We start from the raw sequence: 17,250 nt of genomic DNA on the forward strand, positions 1-17,250 counted from the left end.
TAAAATAAATTAGCAATAACAATTCTAAAATGAATTAAATGAATAAAATAAAATAAATCATAATATTAATAATGTAAAAAAAATTATAATACACATTTTTTTTTAGAAGATAAAATAAAATAAACAACATAATAATAACTGGTAAAGTCGACGTGCAGCTCGAGGTCCTGATGTCATTTACATGAGCAGCTGGGAACCAGTTTAACTTCCACCAGGAACCTCCATGGTGACCCCCACAGGGCTGAAGGTCAGGGGGGGGGGGGGGAGAGAGAGAGAGAGAGAGAGAGAGCGAGAGAGAGAAGCTGACATTTGAGGGAGCAGCTGGTGTTTGAAGCTCTTTGTTTCAGACTCGATCCCAGAGAAGAAGAGGAGAAAGTGGAGAAAGAGGAGTAGCCCAGTGGAAGTGGGTGAACTGAAGAGTACTCTCTCTCCTTCTCTCTCTCTTTTGGCACGCCCGCGCACGCACACCTCCCGTTAAAATATTCCTTCCCGACACCTCCCGTGGCCCTTTTCTTGTCCGCGCGTCGGGTCTTCCTCCTCCTGGACTTCTGGAAGCTTCTGACTCCTCCTGCGGACCCCCCCCCCCCCCCCCCCCCCACACACACACACACACCTGGACCCGCCAAACCACGCAACAAGCTGAAGCCTCGGCGGAGGAATTCCCCGAGTTTTTGGAGATCCGAGCCGCGCGCAACGAGAGAGGGAGAGAGACAGAAGGAGAGAGAGGGAGAGAGAGAGGGAGAGAGACAGAAGGAGAGAGAGAGAGACAGAAGGAGAGAGAGAGGGGAAAGGAGGACACGCGGACACGTGGCTCCGGAGGCGCACAGTCGGACCCGGATCCGATGCGCGCGGATGCCCCAGTTCATCCGTTCATTCCTCAGTGTGTGTGTGTGTGTGTGTGCGCGCGCGTGCGCGTGGAACCTCTGGAGGTGTGAACATGGCGGAGAGGGAGACCTCCAACCGGGAGCCGAGGACTCAGGGAGACCTCTGAAGGATACCGGACTCTGGACTCCAGAGTCCACCTGAGACCCGCGGATTACCAAGACCTCCTTCTGAAGCACCGACGCTCTTCTTTGATGTCTGACCAGGTAACGCCCCCCCCCCACACACACACACAGCCTCATGGATCCAGACCATTAATAACTTTAGAGTGAGAACTGAAGCTGCGCACCACGCACCTGGAGTGTGATCCAGATGCGTTGCTGGGTGTCACGTGATGGTTTTGGGGCTTCGAGTCTTTGTTGGTTATTGAAGGAAAAAGGAGGAAATAAAAAATAAAATAATAATAAGATGCTTTTTAATCATCAGACGCCTGAAGGTCCAAAACAGAGCGGGAGAATATTTATGTTTTATTTCTAGCTCTGGGTCAACAGGTCTCCCTCTCCCTCTCTCTCTCTCCCTCTCTCCCTCTCTCTCTCTCTCCCTCTCCCTCTCTCTCTCCCCCCCTATCTTTTTGATGCGTCTGTATTGATTCCTTCACTCTGGACCACCAGGGGGCGCTCTAACGGCCACCAGAATGCAGCTTTAACACATGAAGCACAGACTTCTATACAACCTGAGGAGTCGCCCCCTGGTGGTCAGGAGAGAGAATGTGCCCTTAAAACAAATCGCCCACGAACACGGCCATCTTTGTTTTGGCCGCCTGCACGACTCCGTCCAACTCTCTTCTTAAAGCGACAGCGCTCTCTTCTAAAGGCTCAATTCAATAACCGACCGGTCGGTCATGTTTCCAAACATCGGAATAATAATATATGAATTAACTTAAACACACATTTTGTTACCAGATAGATGAGTCCTTAATAACGTCTACACTTCTACCTCTTCATGCGTCCTCGTTCCCTTGAATCCTCCTGCCTTAGATCCTTTCCTTGGTTTAGTTGGTCCTCTTTTCAAACACACACAGCATCAAAGGTGCGTGTGTGTGTGTGTGTGTGTGACCCAAACTCACCATGGAAGCGTGAACGTTGATGTGTGTAAAAATACAGTTAATGACTATAATTCTAAGTCTTTGTGTGAGTCATTAATCCAGAGAACCAGCAGCGCTCATTATTCTGATGTCGGGAAGGAGTTGAGTTGTCTCTTGAAGTAGAGACTCCTTCTGACGCAACACAAAGAAACACAAGGAGACACAAGGGAGGGAGGAAGGGAGGAAGGGTCGGCAGGCAGGAGGAAGGAAGGAGGGGTCGGCAGGAGGAAGGAAGGAAGGGTCGGCAGGAGGAAGGAAGGGTCGGCAGGCAGGAGGAAGGAAGGAAGGGTCGGCAGGAGGAAGGAAGGAAGGAAGGGTCGGCAGGCAGGAGGAAGGAAGGAAGGGTCGGCAGGAGGAAGGAAGGAAGGAAGGGTCGGCAGGCAGGAGGAAGGAAGGAAGGGTCGGCAGGCGGGAGGAAGGAAGGGTCGGCAGGAGGAAGGAAGGAAGGAAGGGTCGGCAGGAGGAAGGAAGGAAGGAAGGGTCGGCAGGAGGAAGGAAGGAAGGGTCGGCAGGAGGAAGGAAGGAAGGAAGGGTCGGCAGGAGGAAGGAAGGAAGGAAGGAAGGGTCGGCAGGCAGGAGGAAGGAAGGAGGGGTCGGCAGGAGGAAGGAAGGAAGGAAGGAAGGGTCGGCAGGCGGGAGGAAGGAAGGAAGGAAGGGTCGGCAGGCGGGAGGAAGGAAGGAAGGAAGGAAGGGTCGGCAGGCGGGAGGAAGGAAGGAAGGGTCGCAGGCTGAGGTCGACCAAAAGAGGTCACCGAGTGTTGGAGCTGTCGCATTCGTGTCTGGTGGAGCTGACGGTCTGGCAAGGCGTGAGACGAGAGGACATCAAGCCTGGAGCTGCACCAGTCAATCAGTGGGAGGAGCCCAGACCAGACCAGCCCGGCCCAGACCAGACCAAACCAAACCAGACCAGACCAAACCAGCCCGGCCCAGACCAGACCAAACCAAACCAGCCCAGACCAGCCCGGCCCAGAGCAGACCAAACCAGACCAAACCAAACCAGACCAGACCAGACCAAACCAGCCCGGCCCAGACCAGCCCAGACCAGCCCAGACTAAACCAGACCAGCCCGGCCCAGACCAGACCAGACCAGACCAGACCAGACCAGACCAAACCAGCCCGGCCCAGACCAGACCAGACCAGGGTTTAAGGTGCAGTGCTCATATGTAATTTTCGATCTATCTCTTAATAATTCATCAAAGCAAAGGACTTAATATTGCAGTTAGAGTAATTTCCTAACAGCTGACAGGTGATTATTTAAGGTGTTTCGTGCACACTGCACGTGCACACGCCTCACCGTGCACACGCCTCACCGTGCACACGCCTCACCGTGCACCAGTGTTGCCATGTCCGCGGTTTTCCCGCGGAATTGGGCTACTTTTGAAGTGTTGCCGCGGGTTGAATTTTTTGTCCGCTGGTTCGGGTAGACCTATTTTGCATGCAAATTACATGAATATCTTTAAATAAAAATCCATATTTTAAATGAAATAATTTATTTATACCCAAATCCTACCAAACTGACTCCAGATCAGCACGTACGCGCCGACACATCCGCTCGCAGTGGGTCACTTTCCTATCTCGGGGAAATCATGAAGGAGTTATGGGCATATTTTGAGTTCTGATATTGGGCTGGTTTTTGGGCTGGTTTTGATTGGCCATTGGGCTTGTTTTGTCACACAGACCTGGCAACCCTGCCGTGCACACGCCTCACCGTGCACACGCCTCACCGTGCTCACGCCTCACCGTGCACACGCCTCACCGTGCACACGCCTCACCGTGCTCACGCCTCACCGTGCACACGCCTCACCGTGCTCACGCCTCACCGTGCACACGCCTCACCGTACACACTTATTCTAACAACAACAATATCTACATTCAGCCTTCTGGGAAATAAGTCAGCTGCAAACTTCCTTCTTTTCTTAGCGGTCATGTTTTTATCTGAAGGTTTGCGTCAATAATAAACTTCTCGAATGGATCAGTGGAGAATTATTATATTTATTTAGTGAAGCAGAATATGGTTGACAGCACACCCACGAGGTAATCAATGGCTGCTGCGTAGCTCTGCTCCCACTCAAGACGCTTGAATCAAGCTCAAGCAGAGGCGTCTGGATGTCAGACATGATCCAGTATCATCCGGCGCCGGGACGGATGTCTCATCGGTGATGGGGAATCTGTCAACCGGGTTCAAACAAATATCGCCATCGCTGAAAAATATGCAGTTTCAAGATTCAAGATTCAAGATTCAAGATTCAAGATGTTTTATTTGTCACATACACACACAGGGTGTGCAGTGAAATGAAAGTGGCAATGCTCAGCAGGAATGTGCAAGGGCAACAATTACACACTATTTACAATAAAAAACAACACAATATTTACAGTAAGTGTGTGTGTGTGTGTGTGTGTGTGCCTAAGAGGGGCAGTTGTGTGGGTCTATGTGGGGGTCCTGGTGAGGTCGGAGTTCACAGTCCTGATGGCCTGAGGAAAGAAACTCCGTCTCAGTCTCTCTGTTCTTGCAGCGTGACTACGGAGGCGCCTGCCTGACCGCAGCAGCTGAAACAGTCTGTTGTTGGGGTGGTGAGGATCCTTCATGATCCTGCCGGCTCTGGTTCTGCACCTCCTGGTGTACAAGTCCTGCAGGGTGGGAGTGTAGTTCCAATAGTGCGCTCAGCCGAACGCACTACTCTCTGCAGAGCCTTCCTGTCCTGAGCGGAGCAGTTGCCAAACCAGGCTGTGATGCTTCCTGTCAGGACGCTCTCTACAGCTCCAGAGTAGAAGGACTGAAGGATCCTCTGGGAAACTTTAAATTTCCTCAGCTGCCTGAGGTGGTAGAGGCGCTGCCTTGCCTTTCTCACCAGAGTGTCTGTGTTTGTTGACCATGTCAGATCCTCGGTGATGTGGACTCCCAGGTATTTATACCGCTCACCCTCTCCACAGTAGTCCTTAATCCCCAGTGGTGAGTACGTCCTCTGTTGTTGTACCTCCTAAAGTCCACAATCAGCTCCTTAGTTTTGGTGACATTCATGATGAGGCTGTTGTCCTGGCACCAGAGTGACAGATCAGCAACTTCCTCCAGGTAGGCCTTCTCGTCGTTGTCGGAGATCAGGCCCACCACCACTGTGTCATCCGCAAACTTGATGATGGTGTTGAGCTGAACCTGGCCACACAGTCATGTGTGTACAGGAGTACAGTAGGGGCTGAGGACGCAACCCTGGGGGATCCTGTGTTCAGGGTGAGGGATTTGGAGGTGTGTCTGCCCACCCTGACCACCTGTGGCCTGGCGGTCAGGAAGTCCAGGATCCAAGCACACAGGGGGGCGTTCAGACCCAGCTCAATCAGCTTGCCGCCAGTCTGAGGGGACTATGGTGTTGAAAGCTGAACTATAATCAATGAACAGCAGTCTCACATAGCCCCCTCTGGCTGTCCAGATGAGAGAGTGTGGTGTGCAGTACCTGGGAGACAGCATCATCCGTGGATCTGTTTGGGCGATAAGCAAACTGCAGCGGGTCCATGGAGGAAGGAGGAAGGCGCAGATGTAGTCCTTTATCAGCCTCTCAAAGCATTTCATGACCACCGAGGTGAGGGCCACCGGTCGGTAGTCATTCATACATGCTGGAGAAGCATTCTTGGGCACAGGGACAATAGTGGATCTCTTGAAGCAGGCGGGACCACGGACTCAGCCAGGAGAGGTTGAATATTGTGGTGAACACTGAGCTAGCTGGTTAGCACAGGTCTTCAGTACTCGCCCAGATATGCCATCTGGACCTGCAGCTTTCCTGGTGTTCACCCTCAACAGAGCCCTCCTCACACTGTGCTCGGTCACAGAGAGTGTGTGTTCATCCCCAGCGGTAGAACTCACCGCCACGCTAACGGTGTTGTTGTTAGCGCGAGCTAGCGCTGTTGTTGCTAGCCTCAAACCGCATAAAATGAGTTCAGGTCGTCCGCTAGGGATGCGCCGGCACTCACCATAGCGCTTGGGTCTGCTCTGGTAGTCTGTGATAGTCCGTAGCCCCTGCCATAGGCGCCTGGTGTCGCGCTGCTCCATCTGTGATTCCACTCTGTCTCGGTACCTCCTCTTGGCTTCCTTCACCGCCCTCCTCAGTCCATAGACCGCTGCCTTGTACTCGCCCATGTTGCCGGATACAAGACCGGAGTTATAGGCAGCAGTGCGGGCGTTCACAGCTTCACGGATGGATCTATCAACCCACGGCTTTTGGTTAGGAAAGACCCTAACTTTACCGTGGGGACGATGGTGTCCGTTAGCGTTGCTATGAGGCTCATTGCTACTTCCACAAACTCGCTGACGTCACTGGAACTGGATTGGATCATGTCCCAGTCGACGACACGCAGAGCGCCCTGTAGCTCAGCCTCTGATTGGTCAGACCACCGCTTCACGCCTCGTCACTACCGCTTCCGCGCGATCTTTTTCCGCGGTACTCGAAGCAGAAAAATGGCGGCATGGTCCGATTTGCGAACGGAGGAGAGAGACAGCCTTGTAGCCTCTCTTGAATGGCGTATAGCAGTGGTCCAACGTTCTTTCCTCTGGTAGCACACGTAATGTGCTGGTGAAAGTTCGGCATGACTTTTTAGGTTTGCCCTATTAAAGTCCCCAGCCACCACCACAGCCGCCGATACTTGTTCTGATGCCGACATAACACATCATGTAGGTCCGATAGTGCTACGCCGGTGTCCGCTTGTGGTGGAATGTAGACGGCTGTGGTGATGACCGAGCTGAACTCCCGGGAAAGGTAGAATGGACGGCATGAGATCGTCAGATGTTCCAGGTTCGCGAGCAGGAACGAGAAAGAGTCTTAATGTTCTTGGGGTCGCACCACATGTTGTTAGTCATGAAGCAAACCTCCACCCTTAGATTTACCAGACTCTTCCGTTCTGTCTGCACGGAAAACAGAGAAGGACTCGGTTGGGCATATGACTCGATCCGCACCAGCGGGTCAGCCATGTTTCCGCCAGACAAAAGATATTACAGTCCTCATGTCCCGTTGGAATCTGATCCTTGCCCTAACATCATCCATCTTATTTTCCAGAGACTGGACGTTAGCAAGAAGGATGCTGGGCAGAGGTGGGCGGTGGGCTTGAACTCTCAGTCTGTTCCGAATTCCGCCCGCTTCCTCGATGTTTTCGTCCCCCGTAGTAGCGGCTCCACTGTTGTTGTTGTGGTTCGCTCATACGATCTCGCCGCCACGCTGGATCGATGGAAAAAGTGGACAAAAACCCTTGTTTTGCGCAAAAGTTTATGTCCAAAAGTGTGCTGCGGTCGTATGCTGTTCGTGCCGATGTGTTTGTGGCAAAGAAAACATTAAAAATAAACACAAAAACTAAAAGAGCGCACAATCTCCGCGGAGCTACCTCGACGGCGTCTGGACACAGCCGCGCCATCTTCTTGGCGCGGCTGTGTTTTGAGTCGAACGAAGAAGAAGTGGAACTTTCTTCTGCTGTTTCCGCGTGACACGAGAGTTTCTGCGTGATACGAGAGTTTCTGCGTGACACAAAAGTTTCTTCGTGACAAGAGAGTTTCTGCGTGATACGAGAGTTTCCGCGTGATACAAGAGTTTCTGCGTGACACCAGAGTTTCCGCGTGATACGAGAGTTTCTGCGTGATACAAGAGTTTCCACGTGACATGAGATTTTCTACGCGACACAAGAGTTTCTACATGAGATTCACTTTCCGAGTTTCCGTGCAGGTTTCAGTCACCAGGTTTTCTCGTGTCAGAGTTTCCGCACCAGAGCTCTGACACCAGAGTTTCTACGTGAGACGAGAGGAGTTTCGTTTCGAGTTTCAGAGTTCCAGACAACGAGAGTTTCATGACACGAGAGTTTCTACGTGAGACAGAGTTTGAGTTTCGTGAGGACGAGTTTCCTGAGGACAGAGTTTCACGTGACACCAGAGTTTCGTGAGACCAGAGTTTCATGGACACCAGAGTTTCTACGTTTTCTACGAGAGTTTCTACGTGACACCAGAGTTTCTACGTGAGACGAGAGTTTCTACGTGACACCAGAGTTTCTACGTGACACCAGAGTTTCTACGTGAGACGAGAGTTTCTACGTGAGACGAGAGTTTCTACGTGACACCAGAGTTTCTACGTGACACCAGAGTTTGTACGTGACACCAGAGTTTCTACGAGACGGAGATTTATTAATTCTCTTTACCAAGACAAAATAGTTTTGCAGCGGAATGGAGAATAAAGTCTGAAATATTTATCAGGAGTATCATTTTAATTTGTATTTGTTATCGGGGGAGTCTGTGATGAAGTATTCTGACATGCAGCCTCGCTCGTGTTCTTTATTAGTGTTTTTCTTTCAGGTTTTTCTATTTGTTTTTGTGTCCTCAAGAGAAATACTAACTGTGTGCTTTGGTTTATCGTCTGTCACGGACACATGCAGAATTAGTTTGAGATGTTTGGTTCCACTTTATTTGATGTAAGGTCTTCTTTGCACTTTTAGTTTTTCGTTTAATTTCCTTTGCTTGAGTTTTGAACTCCAGCTTCTCAAACGTCTCCAGACGATGTGGATCTTTTGGTGGGAAAGCGTTTGTCTCCTGACGATCGACGTATCCGACGGTTTCAAGACGACAAAGAAGCTTCAGGTGTTTCATTCACTTGTCAAACCTTTCATTGTTGCTTTTTCTATTTCCTGCTCCGCCTGTGTCGCCTCCATCTGTTCCCCCGTCACATCTACCTCCTCATCGCTCGCTGGCAGCTAAAGCAACGTTTTATTTTCAGTGCCGTCCAAGATGACAAAACGTTGCCAGAAACTGCGTTTAAAAATAGTCAGCCAGGGAGCTGATGTAATAAATATGATTAAAGGAATGAAGGCAAAGGGGAGTAGGTGTGTGTATGACTGGACTTCCAACGATCACGAATAATTTAGGTGCTTCTCTTTTTCTTTTGTCGTTGTCGTCGACATTTTAAATAACCTTTTATTAATTAATAATCACATATAACATGGCTGGGTGCTATATGCTATAGGAAGCGTCCGCTAGCAGCGAGCGTATCGCTACATTCTTTAAGCCTAGAGTTCAGTGATCTTACCGTCGCCATCTTGGATTACGGCTATGTTGCTTTTTTCGCAACCAGTAACGTAAGTGAACGCTGTACACGTCTGTGGTGTTGACCTGTCAATCACCTGTAGCCCCGCCCCTAAAGCGTCCCCTGATTTACGGTCTTTTTTACTCTAAATGACCGTAAAGTATAAATGATGACATCATGCTGTCTAGAAGAAGACTTGAAACTAGAGACTGAGACATAAACTCATGTTGACAATGTTTACTGAGGGAAGTAGTCACGATATAGACTTCTATACAACCAGAGGAGCCCCCTGGTGGTCAGGAGAGAGAATGCAGCTTTAACACATGAAGCATAGACTTCACATCCGACCGACTCATAGCTGCCGCCGCCTCCTCCTCCTCCTCCTCCACCTCCTCCTCCTCCTCCTCCTCCTGCCTCCTCCTCCTCCTCCTCCTCCTCCTCCTCCTGGTCCTCTCCAGGCTCGTCGTGGCTCAGTGGTAATCGGTGGCGATGGATGTCGGAGCGTTTCATGTTTCACTCGTCATCCGGCGGGAGGGGGCGGAGCCTCCCGGGTGATGCGATGGCTTCACGTGTTCCGCTCCGTCAGGTGGAGCCGAGGCTCATTCAAGGTCTCCAGACAAAAACGAAATCAAACACATTCGAAAAGCAGAAGAACATTCTGAGCCCAAAATATATTTAAACTAAACCAAATATACGTCGACAGAGCCGCAGGTAACTCATCATCTATATGTGCTTTAGTCCGTTCAATCAGACTCTCGTTCTTTTAGAGAGAGAGAGGAGAGAGAGAGAGAGAGAGAGAGAGGAGAGAGAGAGAGAGGGAGGAGAGAGAGAGAGAGAGAGAGAGAGAGAAAGAGAGAGAGAGAGAGAGAGAGAGAGAGAGAGGGAGAGAGAGAGAGAGAGGAGAGAGAGAGAGGGAGAGAGAGAGAGAGAGGAAGAGAGAGGGAGGAGAGAGGGAGAGAGAGAGAGAGAGAGAAAGAGAGAGAGAGAGAGAGAGATTCAAGATTCAAGATTCAAGATTCAAGATGTTTTATTTGTCACATACACACACAGGGTGTGCAGTGAAATGAAAGTGGCAATGCTCAGCAGGAATGTGCAAGGGCAACAAGTACACACTATTTACAAATAAAAAACAACACAATATTTACAGTAAGTGTGTGTGTGTGTGTGTGTGTGTGCCTAAGAGGGGCAGTTGTGTGGGTCTATGTGGGGGTCCTGGTGAGGTCGGAGTTCACAGTCCTGATGGCCTGAGGAAAGAAACTCCGTCTCAGTCTCTCTGTTCTTGCAGCGTGACTACGGAGGCGCCTGCCTGACCGCAGCAGCTGAAACAGTCTGTTGTTGGGGTGGTGAGGATCCTTCATGATCCTGCGGCTCTGGTTCTGCACCTCCTGGTGTACAAGTCCTGCAGGGTGGGGAGTAGTGCGTTCAGCCGAACGCACTACTCTCTGCAGAGCCTTCCTGTCCTGAGCGGAGCAGTTGCCAAACCAGGCTGTGATGCTTCCTGTCAGGACGCTCTCTACAGCTCCAGAGTAGAAGGACTGAAGGATCCTCTGGGAAACTTTAAATTTCCTCAGCTGCCTGAGGTGGTAGAGGCGCTGCCTTGCCTTTCTCACCAGAGTGTCTGTGTTTGTTGACCATGTCTGTTGTCTCTCTCCCATTAGCCCCGCCCCTAAAACACACCCTGCGATGACCTCACTGTATGTCTGAGTGCGTTAAAAGATTAGCCACCGCAGTGTGTGTGTGTGTGTGAGTGCGTGTGTGTGTGAGAGTGTGAGTGTGTGTGTGTGTGTGTGTGTGTGTGTGTGTGTGTGTGTGTGTGTGTGTGTGTGTGTGTGAGTGTGTGGGGTGTGTGTCCAGGTGGTGTCCATGGGGCTGTACCTGGGCCAGAAGGCCTACCTGAGGAGCAGCTGGAACGTTCTGGACGGCTTCCTGGTCCTCGTGTCCCTGACCGACATCGTGGTGTCGGTGGCCGGCGGCGCTAAGATCCTCGGCGTGCTGCGAGTCCTCCGGCTGCTCCGGACGCTGCGCCCCCTCAGGTCAGGAGGAGCAACTGCAGTCGGATGAGAAGATCCTCATCGCTCTCGCATCTGTCTGCCGGTGCACAGGCGTTAGCTTAGCTTAGCATAAGGACCTGTTACCGGTCTGAGAAACAGTGCAGCGCTATGTGTAGTTTGTGCTAAGCTAATGGCGTTAGCGTCATGAGGCATGAGGTCCATCTGAGGCCTCTCGTCCTCCATGAGTGAACCGAGTGTAGAAGATGAACGTCAGAGACCTCGGCCCCCCCCCCCCCCCTCCAGGGTGATCAGCAGAGCTCCGGGGCTGAAGCTGGTGGTGGAGACCCTCATCACGTCCCTGAAGCCCATCGGCAACATCGTCCTCATCTGCTGCGCCTTCTTCATCATCTTCGGGATCCTCGGAGTCCAGGTGACCTTGTGACCTTGTGACCTTGTGTTCTGATCAATCAAAAGGAACGGGGGGGGGGGGAGGTAGAGAGAGACAGAGTTCTCTTAATGCTATCTCAGACTGTTTCTTGCATCGTACGGCTGACTTTTTATTTCCTCAGTGCGTTTCCTGCTAGTCGTATCCTTCTCATCTCCTCCTTTGTGTGTCTGTGTGTGTGTGTGTGTGTGTGTGTGTGTGTGTGTGTGTGTGTGTGTGTGTGTGTGTCTCCAGCTCTTCAAAGGGAAGTTCTTCTACTGCTCCGGCTTCGATGTGAAGAACATCACCAACAAGTCCGACTGCCTGGTGAACAACTACCACTGGGCTCACCACAAGTACAACTTTGACAACCTGGGCCAGGTACGGGACACGGAAATATATACATATATATATATATATATATATATATATATATATATATAATATATATACAGGCACGTGCACAGATAGAGCCCTAGTGGTGCTCAAGCTCCTCCCCTTTTGCCCTGGATGAGTAAAGTGCCCTTTTTGCTGGAGACACTTTTTTCATTCATAAGTATTTAAGAATAAAAGTTTCTCTCTCTGTCATCAAGTCCCCCAAATGTGTTTTAATATCCGACGGGGCATTTATTTGAGTTCCTGTGAGAATTTTGCCCCGACATGCTCCGCGACGCTCTCCTCTCTCCTCTCCTCTCCTCTCCTCTCCTCTCCCCTCTCCTCTCCTCCTCTCCTCCTCCTCTCCTCTCTCCTCTCCTCTCTCTCCTCCTCTCCTCTCTCCTCTCCTCTCTCCCCCTCCTCCTCTCCTCTCCTCTCCTCTCTCCTCCTCTCCTCTCTCCTCTCTCCTCTCTCTCCCCTCCTCTCTCCTCCTCTCCTCTCTCCTCCCCTCCCCTCTCCTCTTCCCCTCTCTCCCCTCCCCTCTCCTCCTCTCCCCTCTCCTCCTCTCCTCCCCTCTCTCCAGAGGCTCAGAAGCTCCCGTACTACTCGTCGTATGGCGCCGGCCGGCTGGCAGTCCACTCTCTGGTCAGCAGCCATTACCTGGACCTGTGGGTCACCGGCATCATCTGCATCAACGTCACCACCATGTCGCTGGAGCACTACGGGCAGCCCAAGGTCAGGGGCGGGGCTAACGACGGGGGGCGGGGGCTAACGCCGGGGGCCATGAGCAACCAGGGGTAGCATTGATAAGATCTCTCCCTCTCTCTCTCTGTCTCTCTCTCTCTCTCTCTCTCTCTCTCTCTCTGTCTCTCTCTCTCTCTCTGTCTCTCTCTCTCTCTCTCTGTCTCTCTCCTCTCTCTCTCTCTCTCTCTCTCTCTCTCCTCTCTCTCTCCTCTCTCTGTCTCTCTCCTCTCTCTCTCTCCTCTCTCTCTCCTCTCTCCTCTCCTCTCTCTCTGTCTCCCCTCTCCCTCTGTCTCTCTCTCTCCCCTCTCTCTCTCTCTCTCTCTCTCCTCTCCTCTCTCTCTCCTCTCTCTCTCTCTCTCCCTCTCTCTCTCTCCTCTCTCTCTCTCTCTCCCTCTCTCTCTCTCTCTCTCTCTCTCTCAGTTCACGCTGAGCGTCAGAGCGACAGGGTGTGTGTTTGGGAGCTGCGGAGCGTTGTCTGTGTGTTTCTCTCTTTTCTGTTCTTTCTTAGTTGTGTGTATTTAGTTTATGTGGTTTATTAGTTGGTTTCACAGTAGTTTAATTTGTTTGGTGGTTATTTGGGTTTTTCTCTGAGTGTCTTCCCGCTGCCGGTGCCTCACCGGGCTCGGTGCGTGGCGGAAATGTTTGCCCCGGTTCCCCCCCCGCTGCTCACGAGGAGACACGGGATTAAGATCTCCGGTGACTCCTCGTGCAGCGTGAAGGAATTGTCTCGGGCAGTCGGGAAGAAAGTCGGGTTCAGCAGCGTGAAGTCCGCCGCCAAGATGAACGGCTCGGTCGTGATCTTCCTGGATCAGGTGGCGAAGGTGAGCCGCGTGGTAGAGGAGGGTCTCTCGGTGGGAGATTTGTTTGTGGAGGTGTTTCCGCTGGATCAGCCGTCCACCAGAGTCCTCGTTTCAAACGTCCCTCCGCTCATCTCCGATGAGTTTCTCAGCAGAGAGCTCTCCCGGCACGGGAAACTGGTCTCCCCGATCAGAGAGATCTCATCGGGGTTCAAGGAAAGCTCGATGAAGCACATACTGAGTTACCGTAGATCGGTTTATATGATACTCAACGACCGGAGCGCGGAGTTAAACCTGCGCTTCAGCGTCAGAGTAGATGATTTCAACTATAACGTCTACGCGTCTTCATCGGCGATGAAGTGCTTTCATTGCGGGGAGGAGGGGCACACCGCGAGGGTCTGCTCGAAGCGCGGCGACCCGGCGCCAGCTGGTCCGGGCGGCTCGGGTCCGTCCGGAGCGCCGCGTCGCGCTACACCGGCTTGGGGCGCCGCGAGCGGCGTCACTGCTGCTGTATCTGACACACATGTGGTGAGTATGAATGAGGGAGTGAGTGATGGGGGTGATGGTGGTGATGGTGGCGATGGGGGTAAGGGTGGCGAGGGTGGGGAAGAGGGTGGGGAGGCTGGACAGGGCAGTGAGAAGCAGGCTGTGGGTGGAGTCGGGAGCGACGAGAGGAAAGGGAAAAAAGGAAAAGCGGACCAAGAAAATGGAGGGGATGTGGGTGGATCTGCCAAGAGCAGTGGGGTAGAGGCTGTGGGTGAGGTGGGAAGTGGGGAGGAGGAAGGAAAACAAGAAAAAAAAGGGGGAAAAAACAAACAAAAAAAGATTTAAAAAACAAACAAAAAATATTGGTGATGGTGGTGATGGTGGCACGGGCTTAGAGGTGGAAGTGGGAAGTGGGGTGGAGAATAATGAGGAAAGTGAAAAAGAGGAGGAAAAGGGAAAAAAAGATGAGGGCAATGGTGGTGAGAAGCCCATAGAGGGGGTAGGACAAGTGGGTGGAGTCGAAGATGTGGAGGAGGACGGTGCAGGGGAGGAGGGGGCGGAGCAGGTGGAGATGGACGAGGAGGAAGCAGGGGAGCAGAAAGGTGCCCCAAAAAGGAAAAAGAGCGGCCAGAGTGCTGGCAGCGAGGCCAAAGCCAGCAGGGTGGAGGAGAGGAGGAGGAGTCAGGGGGCGAGGCCGGTGGAGGATAGCAGTGATGAGGAGGGGTCAGAGGACAGCGACTCTCCTCTGATTTTAACAAATAGTCAGGAACAAAAGCTGTATACAGCCGACGAAATAAGTTTGTTTCTACATAAAACAAAAAACAACAAAAAAGTAGAGGTCAGGGATCACTTCCCTGACCTCGTGGCTTTTGTACAGTCGTGCCACTTCCACATGAGAAAAAATAAACTAGACAAACAAGAGGTTTTTAGAATTAAAAAGTTTTTACCCAAAGTAAAGGAGTGCATCCAGCAGGGGGAGGTGGAGAGCTCCAATGTGTGTTTTAATTAATTTGTTGGTTTTAAGTTTTATTTGTTTTTTAAACTTTTCTTTTAATGAACACATTCAGAGTCGGAGTTTTAAACGTAAATGGAGCGAGGGACAGTAAGAAGAGAACATCAATTTATGAATTTAACAAGATGAAAGCCAACGATGTTCTCTTCTTACAAGAGACGCACAGCGACAGCACCAACGAGGCGGACTGGAGGAGGGAGTGGGGGGGGGAAGTCCTCCTGAGCCACAACACCAACCTCAGCGGAGGAGTGGGCTTCCTCTTCTCCAGGGCCTTCAGCCCGCGGTCACTGGAGGTCAAACACATCGTGGAGGGGAGGCTGTTCTTTGTGAAAGCACGGTTCGACCTTTTTAATGTTGTTTTAATTAATGTCTATGCTCCAACAACTGGGACAGAGAGGAAGCTGTTTTTATCCAAAGTTAATGATGTTTTAAATGACTGTGCCTCGGAGGATTTTTTATTCTTGGGGGGGGATTTTAACTGCACAGAGGATGATTTTAATGACAGAAACCACACAGAGCCACATCCAGCTTCACAGCAGGTTCTGAGGAGGCTGGTCCATTCTCATGGCCTGGTGGACGTGTGAAGAAGGATGCATCCGGACTGCCGACAGTACACATGGTCCCACGTTAGGGAGGGAAGGATCTCCTCAGCCAGGTTAGACCGTATTTATGTTTTTAAGCACCATTTTAATATTTTTAAAATGTGCAGCATTGTTCCGGCTGGTTTTACTGATCACTCTTTGGTTTTATGTCATGTTTTTATGAGGAACTTTTTACCCAGGAGCGCATATTGGCATTTTAATACAGTTTTAACTTTCGATAGGAGTTTTAGAGAGGTGTTTTATTTTTGGGGCATTTTTAGGCTGAGGAAGAGTGATTTTAATAATCTTAGGCAGTGGTGGGACCGTGGTAAGGTAGAAATTAAGCTCCTTTGTCAGCAGCACACTTTCAACGTCACTAGAGACGTCACCAGATCTATGAAGGACCTGGAGACTGAGATAGTGGACCTAGAAAGTTTGAGAGAGTCCACAGGAGATCGAGGACATATTGAAGTCCTCAAAAGTAAAAAGGCGGCTCTCGCCGACCTGTTCGAAGTTAGAGTACAAGGCGCACTGGTCAGGTCCCGATTCCAGACCATCGCGGAGATGGACACTCCCTCTAGCTTCTTCTTCGGCCTGGAGAAGAGGAGGGCAGGCGAGTGATCCACTCACTGCTGACGGACGCAGGGCAGCCGGTTGTGGAGCCAAGCCAGATCCGGAAGCGAGCGGTGGGGTTTTACTCCTCCCTTTATGCCACTGAGTATAGGGAGGAGGGAGAGTCGACGGAGGGGCTCTGTGGGGAGCTGCCTCAGGTCTCCGAGGAGACTAATGAGGAGCTCGACAGACCCATAACCCCCCAAGAGCTGAAAGCTGCCCTGCAGGGAGGGCGCGCCCCCGGGATCGACGGCCTCCCCGCTGAATTTTACAAAAAATACTGGGATGTCCTCGAAGGGGACATCCTAGACATCTTCAACGAGAGTCTGGCCTCTGGTTCCATGCCGATGTCCTGCCGGAGGGCAGTGCTAACGCTACTGCCTAAAAAGGAAACCCGCAGGACATCGGTAACTGGCGCCCTGTGTCTCTGCTGTGTGTGGATTACAAGCTTCTGTCCAGGGTCCTGGCCTCCAGGCTGAGGGGAGCTATGGAGCAGGTCCTCCATCGGGACCAGACCTACTGTGTGCCCGGCAGGTCCATGGTGGACAACGTCCACCTCATTCGGGACGTTTTGGAGGTCTCCAGCTCGTTGGGTATGGATACTGGTCTGATTTCTATAGATCAGGAAAAGGCTTTTGATCGCGTTGAACACGGCTTCCTCTGGAAAGTTCTGGGGAAGTTTGGGTTCAGCGCTGGCTTCATAGCTAAGATCAAGGTGTTGTACAGTAATGTTGAGAGTGTGCTGAAGATAAACGGCAGGCTGTGTGCTCCTTTTAGAGTGGGTAGAGGGGTCCGGCAGGGCTGTGCTCTGTCCGGGATGCTCTACGCACTCTCCCTCGAGCCCCTCCTCATTAAAATACGCTCTAGCCTACATGGTTTGGTTTTACCTGGTTTTAGTAAAGGAATGATTTTATCGGCATATGCCGACGACGTTGTTGTTTTTATTAAGAATCAAAATGATGTAAACCTTTTAAATCAAATAGTACATGATTTTAGCACAGCATCATCAGCGAGGGTGAACTGGAAGAAAAGCGAAGCCCTCGCTGTGGGGGAGTGGCGTGGCGGCCTCCCGGTTCTTCCACAAAAGCTCATATGGAAAAAGGACGGTTTTAAATATTTAGGAATATACCTGGGGAAACCGAGCATGGTCCAGAAGAACTGGGAGGGCGTCACATAGAAGATAGAGGGGAAACTTTCCAAGTGGAAGTGGCTGCTCCCCCAG

General features: G+C 51.4%; 1 protein-coding gene across 1 annotated transcript; it reads left to right on the forward strand.

The window, feature by feature from the left end:
• The first annotated feature begins 223 nt into the window (after positions 1-223).
• LOC130189724 (voltage-dependent T-type calcium channel subunit alpha-1I-like) lies at positions 224-12,568 on the forward strand. Its single transcript, XM_056408655.1, has 5 exons — positions 224-247; positions 10,861-11,039; positions 11,301-11,427; positions 11,677-11,802; positions 12,380-12,568. Exons 1-5 carry the CDS (start codon positions 224-226, stop codon positions 12,566-12,568), a joined length of 645 nt encoding a protein of 214 aa, XP_056264630.1.
• Positions 12,569-17,250: the final 4,682 nt, after the last annotated feature.

Source organism: Pseudoliparis swirei, chromosome 24 (assembly GCF_029220125.1).
Source record: "Pseudoliparis swirei isolate HS2019 ecotype Mariana Trench chromosome 24, NWPU_hadal_v1, whole genome shotgun sequence".
Lineage (NCBI taxonomy): Eukaryota > Metazoa > Chordata > Actinopteri > Perciformes > Liparidae > Pseudoliparis > Pseudoliparis swirei.